The sequence below is a fragment of the Siphateles boraxobius genome, unplaced genomic scaffold (assembly GCF_051911475.1).
Source record: "Siphateles boraxobius isolate OS27281-9 unplaced genomic scaffold, OSU_SipBor_1 20, whole genome shotgun sequence".
In the NCBI taxonomy this organism is placed as follows: Eukaryota; Metazoa; Chordata; class Actinopteri; order Cypriniformes; family Leuciscidae; genus Siphateles; species Siphateles boraxobius.
The window spans coordinates 9,213,486-9,228,241 of NW_027508811.1; the positions used below are offsets into that span (position 1 = coordinate 9,213,486).

The window sequence follows — 14,756 nt, forward strand, 5'->3', positions numbered from 1 at the left end:
CTTAAGAGTCTACACACCATGAAAATGACACACTTGGTTTAAGACCACAATAACTTAGTATGATGTAGGGCCTCATTTTGCAACCAATACCACATCAATTAATTTAGAGAATGACAGATCCAAGTCTTTCACAGTGGTCAGAGGGATTTTGAGCATTATCCTGCTGATACACAGCACCCCCTTCAGGCCAGGGTACAATGTTTGAACCATTAGGTGCACTTGGTCCTCCAGAATGGTTCGGTAGTCCTTGGCAGCCCATCAAGCACAGTAAGGAGTGCCATGATATTGCATCCCAAAACATCACTGATTCATCCCGTGCTTCACTCTGGTTACACAACAGTCCGGTACGTAAAGCCTTTTTGGGAAAGGATGTGGGAAAGACAGGGATGGATAGTCTTTCTGAATTTTCGGGGCTCAAACTCACTCTCCCAGTTTAAATTTAGACTAAAGACACATCTCTTCAGCCAAGTATTCACATAATACATCTCATAACATTTAGATCAGTTAGATCAGATCAAATGCACATGATTATATTTGCTTAATGTTATGAACAGCAGCTATACTAATTACTCTCCATTTGCTTTTCTGTTTTATCTCGGGATGCCCATCCCGAGGTAACTAGAGAGTACGTTAGCTCCAGTCTGGATCCAGCATCTCACAAAGATTTCAGATGACCAACACTTGTGAAGAGACAGCGCCAACTCCTGGGAGGACTTCAGATCAGACTCTAAATCAACATGCGCCAATGCTAAATTTTCTATGTATTGTAATTATGTTCACAACTAATTATTACTTCAATGAGCTCATTGTTTCTGCCGTAAATTAATACATTGTTAGTTAACTGCATGATTTGTATATGAACATTTCTCAAATACATTACTCTGTACGTTACTCTGATAACAGATCACTTTAAATTGTAATGTGTAGACATTTTCTGTAAAGCTGCTTTGAAACAATATGTATTGTGAATACAACAATATACGCTATACAACAATCAATGTAAATTGAATTGAATGTGGACTCAGAGAATAATTATGTTTCACTTTGTCCACAGCCCAAGATTTCCACTGTTGGCACCAATGAAACCGACATTTGGGACAGTAGCATCTGGACCAATCAGACACGCACAAATTATTGATTATATTTAATGAATAAACCAGCCAACTCACTCTCCCAATAAAGGTCTATGAAACTTACCCCAAAACTAACAACCCAAATGAAGCTAGCACAATAGCAGAACCCAGTGTCCTGTTACAGGACACATTAGAGAGAGTTGTGACTCTCACATAATTCTTGCTGAGAAGGAGAAATAAAACCTTTTAATCATATATATTCTATATATAACCACTAGAGAAATGTATAAACATGCATCTAATCTTCCCATCTCATGATTTTCCTTTTATGTAGTTTGGCCAAGGCCTATGTATTAATTCAACTCTTTTGGATTAATGTTTCAGACTTGCATACAATGGTTAACCAAAATCAAGTTTAGCATGTTTAGTCTCTATAAACTCCAATCGTCATCCCCCATTTGTTAATTTACATTAAGCTAACTTTGTGATGCATTAGTATTATACTGTGCGTCATCAAGCTGCAGCTGGCGCGTAATCGTGCTGCTTGGTAACCGATATGAATGAAAAGGCGTCAAAATGGATAGAATTGCTCGCTTAACATTTGTTCTTTTTTTTAAACCTTTGGTTTTGTTTACGTCATGCATCTAACAAGGTTTCAATTTCTTCTGATGACCAAAGTAAACCCTTTTCGCTCATCTTGAAAGTGACGCGTGTGCGACTGATGACTGTTCTGTCGACCACATTATACGTCATCAATAGCGGTTCACGTTCACGATTTGGTACGATTGCGTTCGTATCAGCAGCGAACCGTACTGGAGTTCACATGAACCGTACCCCAGACCACCCTTTTTAAGCGGACTCTATTACGGTTCGTGGGTGTGCACCCGAGTTCAGAAAACAGCGTTCACATCATCCAAACGAACCGAACTCTGACGTCATTCGAACCCGGGTGCGCACCAAAAGTGCTAGTGTGAAAGCACTAGGGGTGGCACGGTTCACAAAACCCACGGTTCGGTTCATATCACGGTTTTAGGGTCACGGTTTTCGGTTCTGTACGGTTCTTGTTGTTATTTTTTCTTTTAATCTTTAACACTCCAGAAATGTACTTCAGCATATGATATAGGCTATAGCTTAATTATCCACAATTCAGGATACAGTATTAAAAAAAAAATGTATAACATGTAATCATGCACAAACTTAATTTGACTTGACTTTAAGCACATTATTGAGACCATCTCTGAGGAAAGCTAGGTGACATTTTGATACAGCAAGAGAGAAGACATTGATGAAATGCTTTTGTTTATTTGGCAAAAAAGGAGAATGTGTATTGCTATCTCTACAGGGACTTATGTGCATTTTTAGCACACAAAGATTAAAATTAACTTGCATTTATCAAACTGTCAACGTCAGTGTACATTAAGAATCCTTACCCCTTTTTAAGAAGGGCGTGTTAGGTTAGAACTAAACTGATGGTTGGATCAAGGCTGTTGATCTGCTGAATTTCAAACAGTGCTATTACTTCTTGTTTTCCTGTATTCTGCTTCAGCTCTCTTTCCCTTAGTAAACTGTATGCATGTGTATGTTAGAGTAGTTTAAGTGTTTCGTCTAGTTAATGAAATATTGTTCATGTCACTCATAAAGTTGTCCGTGTTTCAAGCTCATTAAATACTGGATTCCCTAATCATGCAGATTTTGACTACTTGCTTGTAGTACTGCTGTACAGTCAGAAAGACATTTGGTGAGACACACACCAAAAATTTGTCCTCTTTTGAATTCTGATATGTCTCCCATTACATTGTGTGGATTCTTGCAATATGTACAGCTGTGCTATTGCTCTGCCAATTCAACATTCACAATCTGCTCTTACTGATGAAATGTAAAATCAGTGAAGATTGGCAACCAGGCCACGCATATACTGTATAGGTGTGAAACCTCCAACAAAATATTGGCCAGTGTTTCAGTCTCATTGTCCAACCCCTGTACATACATATTTAAAAAGAATATATCTCATGGACTCACTTAGATTTATCTAATCTTTATTTATTCGTTAAATGCTTTTTGATAACTCTAGAAATCTCAGTTCTTCCTTTTGGCATCAAATGCCAAACCTGACAGAACACTGCACATTTGAACCGGCTTTCTCTATAGAAAAGGCGTGCAAGTAAATCTATTAAAAAAAAAAATCACCTTTTTTAAGTACCTTTTACCAGCTCCCAGTACGGAGTAGAAACCAATGAAATCAGATCTGGTTGGTTAAAGTGCTGGCATGTAACACTATGCATATGGGTTAACAGAACAGATAGTAATCCAACGAATAGAGCGTCCAAACCATCAGGTCTCAAACTGCTGGCATTGGCCAGTCGGTCAGCTCTATTTAATGCCATAGGCTGCAGACAAATGATATGCAAAAAAGACATTAACATTTGCAAGCTAAAAGAAGCAGTGTTCATTACGCTTATTTGAGAAATTACCCATTGCACATCCTACAGACTGTCCTTTTAGATTAGTAGAGCCAGAGAAAATTTCCGGCTCTAATGTGAAAGGACCAGCTCTGCTCCTGTCAGTTCATCTCCAGGTCTGCTGGCACAAGGCATAGCCATTTGGTGGAGCACACACAGGATGTGCAAGGAACAAACCACATCCAAATCAACGGAAGTGTTTAATTTAGCATTTTCCGAAATCCTCTCACTATAGAACTAAAGATGAAAATAGCCAGAGGACTTTAAAAGAAGTTGTTGTTTTTTGTATATGTATTTTTTTAAAACATTATGTGGGCCTATTATTTTTTTAAATAATAGGCCCACACAGAATCTGATGATTTTCACATTTCCACAACTCATTTTAGACTAAAAGTAATAGAATTCTACAGAATGGATTTTAAACTGCATAAATATGTTAAGCTAAGCTCAATATGTAAAACTAAGCTCAAACTAAGAGTATTTGTAGGTTGATTCCCTCCAAAAGAGTGCTACAGAACAACAAAATTTACCATCAAACATTCTCTACTTTTTGAGCATCCCGACCAGAAGAACACAGTAAAACCAACTGCATGAGTTTGGAGTGGAAATTATGTAAACTGACCAACATTAAAAAAAATAATAATAAAAAAAGTATGCAATTCTGTTTGGTGCCACTAGAGCAGAAATTACACACTTCACCTTTAAATGAAAACAAGTCAATCTCCTCACCAGAGGACAACAAACCAAGAAAGGTTATGAAAATAAACTGTTTAGGGTTGAATACGTTAAGCCTTATGCAAAGCATCAGTGGCATTCAGTCTATTACTACATAAAATAATTATTTTTTTAAATTAGTTTTATTTATTCTGAAATGCCTGAGCCAAAGTCCGTCATCAAAATGATTTGGTTTAATTCCCTCCCAGAAGTGTCTCACACGACGGTGTTCACAAACATCAGGCTTCCGAAAGCAAGATAAAGGTGCAAGTCATTTGTGATATAGGATAAAAGAGCAACAGTGGCTTCCCCGATTACAGCAAATTCAATTTTTATAACAAATACTTTGCCCAAATTTCCCAGGAAGTGACTATTTTGTACTCTTGAACAAATGGGATGGAAACAATGCTTTATTCACAAATGTTTTATCAAATATTTCAATTTTGCGCATAAGTTAAATTTGCAACTTTGGATGGATAGCTAGTGTCTATTTACAATGAGTGCAAATAACTATTGTTTGCAAATGCATTTTTTACTCACTTCACCCACCACTGCACAGATATTTTATTTTAAAACAAATAGCGCATTACTTCTATAATAACAATATTGTATATGTTATAAATAGGCACTGCTGACACGAATGCAGTAGGATACAGTAGAGTACTTAAAGTAAGTGTCATTGCTTTGAGAGTCCTGTTAACAAAGTTGTGAGACATGAAGAGTGTGATAGCAGAGTTCCTCTGCCTTGTTTCACTGAATCATCTGTAGCACAGATGAAATCCAGAATCTCCGAGCTGTCCCTTATGCTGGATAAGCTGGAATCCTGATCTATTCTGGGTCATATCCGTACAGGTACTGTGGCTACATGTGACCCTGTCTCTTTAAATGAATTAGCAAGCACTTTCCTTGTCAATTCTAGAACATTATGTGAGAAAACAAATAACGTTACATTTCAAGAATGAGTATATTAAAGTATTTTATATATGTGTGTTAAAGTAATAATAAAATACTGTGTTTGCGCTGCACTTTTTCTATGAAACCGGTTTCACACTGTGCCGCAGCAAAAACATGCAATTCATGCTTTCCTGTTTTTTTTTGCATTCAAAACAAGTAAGATGAATAACACAGAAAATAAAATTCAGGAACATTTCCTTACATTTCAAATGTAAAAAACATAGCTTTTGTATTTTTGAGTGAACAAGAAAGAAGTCTTCATTTACAAACCCATGTGACCTCCTTTCTTCTGTTGAACACAAGAAAATGTGATCTTTATGGAATTTTAAAAAAAAATGGACTGAAACCAAAAAACACTTAGCACTATTAAAGGCTACTGCACTATTTTTCAAGTCTTCTGAAGTCAATGGTACTCTTGTGTGTGTGAAACGAAAAAGTCAGTCACCATTCACAGAAACCCTTGCTGCATTTATGAGCGAAGTAGAATATCAGATTTGTGAACAAATCACTTTTGAGACTGGTGAATCTGTTGGTTCACAAGACTAATTAGGTTTAGAAATGAGGGCAAGTAAATGACAATGTTTTTTTTCAATCCCTTTAAAACTATTCCTGATCTTCTTGAGCTAGTTGCATAAACACAGCCATTATGTTAAAGGGATAGTTTACCCTAAAATGAAAATTAAGTCGGAGTGAACTCTAAAGCCCACTTGGAATATACGGCATGGGATCATTTTGTGATACTTTTGCGTCTTTTTTCAAAAGTTTGATGCTGGTCGCTTTTCACTGGCATTAAATGGACGAGCGAGAGCGGCTGACATTTTTTACAAACTCTCCTTTTTGTGGTGCATAAAAGAAATGGCATAAGGCATTTTTCATTTTAGGGTGGACTATCCCTTTAGGACTGAGTCTTTTGTAGACCAATCTATGTTTTTATGCAAACTCTGGTCTTAAAACAGGAAACAATAGATTCAGATGTTTGATATTCTAAGACTTCTGTATGTGGTTTTAGTGATCAAATAAATGGGGGGGGGGGGCATAACAGCATTTAAGCTATTTAGTTTACTTTAACACGATCATGTCTTTCTGTTCTGTTTAGTTTGGGAAACCTTCGAATAAATCTATAAAAAAATAAGCTTAGGTCAGGTTAGTTCAACTATCTTAGCCTATGTTTGTGCAGGATTGTTAGTGCTATGAAAGGGACGGCGGCTGACACCTTTTCAAAATTTTGGCAGGTTCATCCATAAATTAGTCATGATATCTGAGCTGTAAGGGTCACACTGATCCATGTGTCCTTTTCTTTTTAAAAGGGCAGCATGTCACTTGCATGCAGAGTGACTTTGATGTCTGCTGGGAATGAAGGACATGAAACAACCAGTACCTTCTTCCAGAATGACTTTGCAACTTCAATACTATAAAAGAGCTCTAAAGCTATTCACCAAGACATACACTATCATTCAAAAGATTTGTCTTCATGTTTTTGAAACAAGTTCCTCATGTTCACCAATAAGGCTGCACAGTTGATCAAAAACACAGCAAAAACATTAATATTGTGAAATAATATAATTTAAAATAACTTTTTTCAACTTTATTATATTTTAATATCAAATTTATTCCTGTACTGATAAAGCCAAATGTTCAGCATCATTACTCCAGTCTTTAGTGTCACATGATCCTTTAGAAATAATTCTAATATGCTGATTTGCTGCTCAAGAAACACTTCTTATTTTTTATCAATATTGAAAACAGCTGCTTAATATTTTTGTGGAAACTGTGATACATTTTTCAGCAAGTATTCTTGCTGAGTATAAGCATTAGTCTTTAAAAAAAAAACTTAACTGATCCCAAACATTAACGGTATACAGGTCCTTCTCAAAAAATTAGCATATTGTGATAAAGTTCATTATTTTCCATAATGTAATGATAAAAATTAAAAACTTTCATATATTTTAGATTCATTGCACACCAACTGAAATATTTCAGGTCTTTTATTGTTTTAATACTGATGATTTTGGATCATGACAGCTCATGAAACCCCAAAATTCCTATCTCAAAAAATTAGCATATCATGAAAAGGGTCTCTAAACGAACTATTAACCTAATCATCTGAATCAACTAATTAACTCTAAACACCTGCAAAAGATTCCTGAGGCTTTTAAAAACTCCCAGCCTGTTTCATTACTCAAAACCGCAATCATGGGTAAGACTGCCGACCTGACTGCTGTCCAGAAGGCCATCATTGACATCCTCAAGCAAGAGGGTAAGACACAGAAAGAAATTTCTGAACAAAGGCTGTTCCCAGAGTGCTGTATCAAGGCACCTCAGTGGGAAGTCTGTGGGAAGGAAAAAGTGTGGCAAAAAAACGCTGCACAACGAGAAGAGATGACCGGACCCTGAGGAAGATTGTGGAGAAGGACCGATTCCAGACCTTGGGGACCTGCAGAAGCAGTGGACTGAGTCTGGAGTAGAAACATCTAGAGCCACCGTGCACAGGCGTGTGCAGGAAATGGGCTACAGGTGCCGCATTCCCCAGGTCAAGCCACTTTTGAACCAGAAACAGCGGCAGAAGCGCCTGACCTGGGCTACAGAGAAGCAGCACTGGACTGTTACTCAGTGGTCCAAAATCCTTTTTTCGGATGAAAGCAAATTTTGCATGTCATTCGGAAATCAAGGTGCCAGAGTCTGGAGGAAGACTGGGGAGAAGGAAATGGCAAAATGCCTGAAGTCCAGTGTCAAGTACCCACAGTCAGTGATGGTCTGGGGTGCCATGTCAGCTGCTGGTGTTGGTCCACTGTGTTTTATCAAGGGCAGGGTCAATGCAGCTAGCTATCAGGAGATTTTGGAGCACTTCATGCTTCCATCTGCTGAAAGGCTTTATGGAGATGAAGATTTAATTTTTCAGCACGGCCTGGCACCTGCTCACACTGCCAAAACCACTGGTAAATGGTTTACTGACCATGGTATTACTGTGCTCAATTGGCTTGCCAACTCTCCTGACCTGAACCCCATTGAGAATCTGTGGGATATTGTGAAGAGAAAGTTGAGAGACGCAAGACCCAACACTCTGGATGAGTGTTAAAAACACTTATTCTATTGGTCGGATGAAATATGCTAAATTTTTGAGATAGGAATTTTGGGTTTTCATGAGCTGTATGCCAAAATCATCAGTATTAAAACAATAAAAGATCTGAAATATTTCAGTTGGTGTGCAATGAATCTAAAACATATGAAAGTTTAATTTTTATCATTACATTATGGAAAATAATGTACTTTATCACAATATGCTAATTTTTTGAGAAGGACCTGTACAATTCACTATTGTAAAAGCTTGTGGGCTACTTGAAGGTAAAGTGTGTAATCCACTAGCATCAAACAGAATTGCAAATCATTTTTAAACAGCTTTTCAAAGCACTCCACCTGTTTGCTATTGGTCAAAAAACAGGATGTCAGAAAGGCTTTGGTATTTACCTGTATTATTGTCATGATTTGCCCAGGTGGGTATCTTGTCCAACGTCACATAGTTTCCCCGATAATCTTTGCGCCTATCCTCTAGTCCAAGACTGAGTAAGCGCTCTGTGGAACAGAAGAAACAATACAGTCATAGAGTACAGACAAGAGTATGTCTTGTGAAGCAAAGCTAATCGGTTTGAATCAGAGGGGTTCATAAAGGAACATCTGCGACTAGCTCTGTGCATCGTGTCAGAGTGGTACTGTTTGGTGTGGTAATTGTGGCAGCCATGTAAGTATGTGTGAGAAAGCAGAGACAGGCTAATTAGGGTACACTGCTCAGCATACAGCTGCAGGCCTGACATGCAACCAGACTGTGTGTGTGATCAGTTCTACCTAGCATTCATGGACATGATTAAAAAATTTAAAAATATTTATGTGCCTTTCATTGTAATAAAGGCATGTTTAATTAACTAGTTTAGCACTACACTAAAGCTTACACAGTTGGTTCCTACGATTTCAGTTTCACTTTTGTTTCTCCAGTTAATGCGACCTTCCCTTGTAAAAAATAACAACATTTTTGTTAAGGGTTTTTCATAGAATGGACAGTAACAAAAAAAAGTTTTTGCAGCGGCAAATTTACTTCCCATAATTCTCTATTTCATATAAATTAAAATAAAAAAATATTGTTTTTATTGTAATGGCTTATTATTGGCTTTACTATTTATTATGTGGTGAGAATAAGAAGTTAACATGTACATAAAATGTAAGAAGCTCTAAAACCCTCCCAAAATAAAAATGTCTCTTTCAAGACAAAATGAAACTTTAGCTTGGTATTCCTGTTATAAATCAGCTCCAAAGTGCCCCTGCCGACACTACTGATTTTTCATGCTCACTGCCCCCTACATCTGCCTTTTCAACCATATTTATTAATTAATTTTTTCTGTTATTATCCTTCTGCACTCCCTATTGCTACACAAATGAAGATCACTTTCACAAGGGCTCCTTTATGAGCACAATGTGTATTCATGATGTGCTATTTTAAAATAGTACAAATGACATCATCGCCGATTCATTTAATAAAATGATATTATAAAGGAAACATTTGATGTCCGTTCACTGCAATACACTAGGCCACAAGTCAACAGCTCTCATCTTATATAATTTGTCATATTATTATGCATTTGATTTATGATAACAGACCATTAATGTGTGTAAAGTAACACCACTGTCAAATTAATGTTTACACTCCTTCATAGGAACTTCATAGGACATGTCAAAAACACTGTTGTTGTGAACATCAGGTCACACGGTGGGGGATTTTTATGTCAATATATAGGAGTGCTTATGCACTTAAAATAAATTAATCGAATGATGTCATTATCTAATGATAAAGTTTCTCAGATGTAACACAAAATCATTAAGGTTCTCCAATCAAGCTAAAATATTATTGTATCAAAACAGCATAGAACAGTACAGAACCTCCAAGTATAGTTCAGCTACAATACTGGTTTAACATAACTGAACCAAATGACGTTTGGAAAGTAATAGTACTAATACTAAAAAACATTAAGGCAATAGAACTAAACTACTAATGAAGGTGAAAATCCAGGACCAGGACTGAGCCACTGCAGAGTGCATGATATTCATCTCATTGAACTTTTAATCCATTAACAGCCCTTCTAATTTGTAATTTAGCTTGTGCATTTATACAAACTGATTTACAGTAAACAGGGATTCACCCGTTACAGGTTCACACACCACACAGAGTCAGTCATATGGTACAAAGGTTCATGGAAATATTTTATCATACAGTGTTTCACTGGCTGCACCAAACAAACGCACGTGTCAGCACATTTTTAAATGACTAAACACAAATTCATACATTTTATTTGCATTTAAATAGAATTTAACGCTGGACATATCAGGGCCTTGATCACAGCATCATGTACTGATGCTCCACCTGCACCTGAAGGTGTGCGTCTGTCCACATGCTGTTGATTCAAGAGACAGAGGGTCTGTAAGAAGACATTTCTCCCGCCACGTACGTGACGTGACCGCATGTTCAACCCGGTGGATGTCAAACCCTGACAGACACTACCGTTATGAATCCTGTCTTTAAACGGAAGAGACACGACCAGAGTCCAAAAGAGCCTTACCTTTCTCCGCTCTCCACTCCTTTTTCTTTTTGCTCATGGTCCCGTGGTGTGAGGGCTTCTGGTAAATGGTTTTTGAGTTAAACAACCCCAGGCTCACAGTGATGTGCGCGCTGAAACTCAAAAGAAAGTGAAAGAGCTCCGGTAGCGTGACTCCTCACCTGAGAAACTGTCAAATTGTAGTTGGTGGGGAGACTGTGTGCCGTGACGCAACCTATCTTAACGCTAATCGTGGAGGCTGCGTGCAAAACGGAGCTCGGTGATTGGTCGATTCTTACGCGGAAGTGGTGTTGTGATTGGACTGTTTCATGCGGCAGTCAGATAAATGCGCATACGCTTGACGTGCGCTAGGTTGAGCGTCAAAGCGTTGTAGGGCTGGTAGGATAGCAACCGTGGGGAGCGTGTAAAAGAGCTTTAAAAGACTGGAGCGCCGTGCGTGCTAGTAATGCGGGGATGTAGCACATATTTAATACAGTTGCATAGTGATGTGCAACTTTATTGACTGACTTTTTCCCCAGATTTGACATAAAATATTATATCTATATATCATCCATCCATCCAAAGTGACCCAAATTGCAATGGAAAACGTGCTAGCGGGATACTGTTGTTCCTATGGTTACCACTGGCGAACGCAATTTCAGTTTAGCGACTGGTACACTCTCACTCTAACTAACTTGCAATCTAACTTTTATAATTATACCTTTTGAAATCCATGCTAACATACTTTGTAACATTTGTACAGAGGTTAAATTGTTCTTGCTTCCACTGCACAAGATTATTTTGGATAATTTAGGTTCCCTTAGCTCTATTTAGTAAATGATATTGGTGATTTACTGGTTGTGAAAGTAACGTTGTGAATCTGTAGCAACCGGTTTGTGGTATTTGTACAAATGCCTTTAACCCACATGCATAATGAGACACATTGATCTGTTCTCATAAGGAGGATAGCTAGAGATATAATTATTCTTGTGAAAACATTCAGAATCTGTTGCTTTGAGGAATTAATTAACGATTTGCACACTTTGAAATGAGTTCCTAAAATGTGTGCTGCATATATTGTTGGAAGGTCTCTTGTTGGAAGAAAATGTGTAAAATAAATAAATAAATTTTTTTAAAAATCTTATTTTGTCATCTTAGCATTATCACCCTATTCCATAAATACAGAAATAAATCATATTTTCTGTACATATTCAATTGATAAAAGGGTTTATTCGACAAGACATTAGGCACTTAAAACAGTAAAAGTCTATAAGTCCCGAATGTAATGCATGAAGTCTCTACAGAAGTCTCTCCATGCCTCCTGGATAGTTTACATAATGTTTCTAGATGCACAAAGACCTCCATTGCCGTCAAATAACCATCAATCCTGCAATAACATAATAGCATTTAGTAAAGAATGACCAAAAACCTAATGGTGCTGACCTTTTTTTTTTTAGTCTATGGTCCTGACAGTGAAAAAGTCAACCTGCAGAGGGCGTCAAATAACCGCTTCTTTGAAACCCGAAGAGAAAACAAAAAAAGGTACAGGGAAAATAAGAAAATAAGTAAATCTAATTTTGCTCTGCCACGAACATCTTACCCGAACACTTTTTAAATATAAAAACGTGAAATAAAAATAAAAAATAAATAAAAAGGAATGAGACTCTTATTACATTTCTCGTGATTTCCGGTTCCCGTGTTTCCCATGATGCCGTGCCCGGTGGGTAAATTCAAAGTTTCAAACATTAAAAATGGAAGAGGGATCGAGGAGGAGAGAGGTTGAGTGTGCAAACATGACGGTCACCAAACACAGCAGCACCAACGAAGCTTCTAACAAAAGCCACAATGACATACTTATTCACACCAATCAAGTTTCATCTGACGGAGAAACGGAAAGGAACATGTTGTGCCATGTCGATGATCCTGAATCCTCCCCGCATTCTCAGGTGGAAAATGTGTGCCTGCTGGACAACATTGGTGAGATTGAGAGAGACAGGGTTTGTGTGGAGTCCTTTAAACCATCAGAGGACAAAGAAAACAGAAATATCTCCACAAATGCAAAAACTGAACATAAAGGTGACGATCATGATGTAGGTAAGTGGTGATAAACGGTTCCATTTCCTGTCTATGCTTCGCAAAACTAACTGTGATAGAAAATCAAACAGCAGTCAGTTAAATATCAGTAAATACGAGGCAGTTATAAATAATAAGATGATTAACGTTACAAATAAGTAAAAAAATCACACACACGTGTATATATATACAGACATATTTTTATATATATATAATATATACAGATATATATATGTTTATGTGTGTGTATGTCTTTATAGATGTTTATATACATGTTTGCTTATGTATTATATTACTTTTCAAATATCATGAATTAGGTATATGTCATATGACCTAAACAAAATTTATATAATTGTGATCATTAAAATGTTATTTTATGTTTACATTATATTAATTATTAGATCTGGACAAAAATAAAATGCGTCACATCATTGACCCTTCTGTCTGTCTATTCTAGTCTTCGCCTCAGACTAAACAGATCAAATCTCTGAAATTTTTATTTTGCTCCTTTTCTTTTCAGTTAATAAGTTAAGTTAATAATGTCATGTAAATGTTTTATTTCAAGGTTGCCAGCAGACCAATGCTTTGGCCAGTTCTTCTGGCAGTCAGAGGGAATCTAGTGAAATACCTGCACAACATATTGATGAGGAAATATTCAGGAGAGCGAGAGAGGAAGGACGAGTGAATGTCGTCTTCCCTGGGCACATCACCCAGGATGGTTGCTGTAGATTAGTTTGCGAGCTTCTGAAGTGTGTCCTTTACCAGCGGCAACAGATGCCTATGACATATGATCAAATGGTGTTCTTGCAGAAACAGCAGCATTATAATACTCAGGTATTACAGAAGGCCTCATATGTGTTTGATTCATAATTGAATTGTAGTTTGTATCTGGTATGATAACTGTGCTTTCTTTTTCACAGACGGAGGACACGGTGAACCGGCGGTCTGCAAAGACATCAGGGGGCTTGGACTGGCGTCGGTGCCAGCGGACGTTGCAGGAATTGGATGAGGTGCTGGCTCACCTTGAGGCCCTATTCTCTCTTAGCCATGTTCCCTGTGTGCTTTTTCTGTTGGGTGGGTCTACCATCCTTCCCACCGAGCTGTATGAGGTCAACATGGAAGCACTGGCTGTTGAGGCCGGCGAAAACAGCTTAAGAACCTCAAGCTGTCTAAGACAGCTTTTCCGGACGCTATTTGTGGCTGACCTGTTGTCGGATGCCAAGTCTGTGCGTCTCATGACCACCACAGTCATGGCTTTGGGGCACCGGGATTGTGGCGTGACTGGGTTTAAACCCAAAGTGGATTTTAAATTTCCCACAAAAGTGAAAAGGCAAGTCATCTCTATAGCCAGTGATTTGTCTCTTTCCGGGGAACTACAAAAAAGTAAGAGAGACCTGGAGGACTATATATGGTTTCAGGCCCCTGTCACTCTGAAAGGATTCTGTAAATGATGAGGGAATAAAGAGTAACAGATTTCAGGGAATGTTGGAATACAATTCACTCCATTCTCAGGGATCACTGTATGACTGGCCAAAAAGTATATGGGCTATTGTTTTTTGAAATATGCTTTATTCAGGAATTCTGTGTGAACTTTGTTTTATAACTGCAGATTATTTATGCCATGTTTACATTATCATCAGCTAATCCATCTGTTTTACATTATTTTACAGTGTACAGTGGTGGTTTTCTGTTGTTTTATAATCTGAGCTGCTACTCACTTTTAGACCATTTGTATCATTTTTTATGTCACAACGAATTAAAACCATCTGCTAAATAGTAGCTTTTGTAAACTGATGAATGTACACAATTTTAATTTACTTAAATTATGTGTTTTGGGGCTCTTCCAAATCTGTCATTATACATCTTAATGAAAACCATGCAATCACACTTAATTTACCATTTGG

The 14,756-nt window shown here is 37.5% G+C and overlaps 2 protein-coding genes across 3 annotated transcripts in view; one reads left to right on the plus strand and one right to left on the minus strand.

The window, feature by feature from the left end:
• The window catches only part of macrod2 (mono-ADP ribosylhydrolase 2), a 631,164-nt gene extending 620,122 nt beyond the window's left edge, over positions 1-11,042 (minus strand). Inside the window, exons 1-2 of one of the 2 annotated variants that reach the window (XM_077236611.1) lie at positions 10,804-11,042; positions 8,666-8,770 (exon numbers count right to left, since the gene is read on the minus strand). In XM_077236611.1, the coding sequence (XP_077092726.1) occupies positions 8,666-8,770; positions 10,804-10,840 (142 nt within the window). In that variant the 5' untranslated portion in view covers positions 10,841-11,042. The remainder of the gene's footprint in view (positions 1-8,665; positions 8,771-10,803) is intronic. The other variant, XM_077236612.1, reaches the window with a different exon arrangement.
• Positions 11,043-12,464: 1,422 nt separating this feature from the next.
• Positions 12,465-14,631, plus strand: mad2l1bp (MAD2L1 binding protein). Its single transcript, XM_077236566.1, has 3 exons — positions 12,465-12,873; positions 13,418-13,686; positions 13,773-14,631. The coding sequence occupies exons 1-3, from the start codon at positions 12,531-12,533 to the stop codon at positions 14,301-14,303; spliced, it is 1,143 nt and encodes a 380-aa protein (XP_077092681.1). The 5' UTR covers positions 12,465-12,530; the 3' UTR covers positions 14,304-14,631.
• The last annotated feature ends 125 nt before the right edge of the window (positions 14,632-14,756 follow it).

What these genes read in the sequence shown, in the direction of transcription:
- mad2l1bp (XM_077236566.1), top strand. Translation starts at nt 12,531, where the DNA reads ATGGAAGAGGGATCGAGGAGGAGAGAGGTTGAGTGTGCAAACATGACG. An exon ending in AGGTGACGATCATGATGTAG is followed by an intron (nt 12,874 to 13,417) that starts GTAAGTGGTGAT and finishes TTTTATTTCAAG; the next exon opens with GTTGCCAGCAGACCAATGCT. An exon ending in AGCAGCATTATAATACTCAG is followed by an intron (nt 13,687 to 13,772) that starts GTATTACAGAAG and finishes TCTTTTTCACAG; the next exon opens with ACGGAGGACACGGTGAACCG.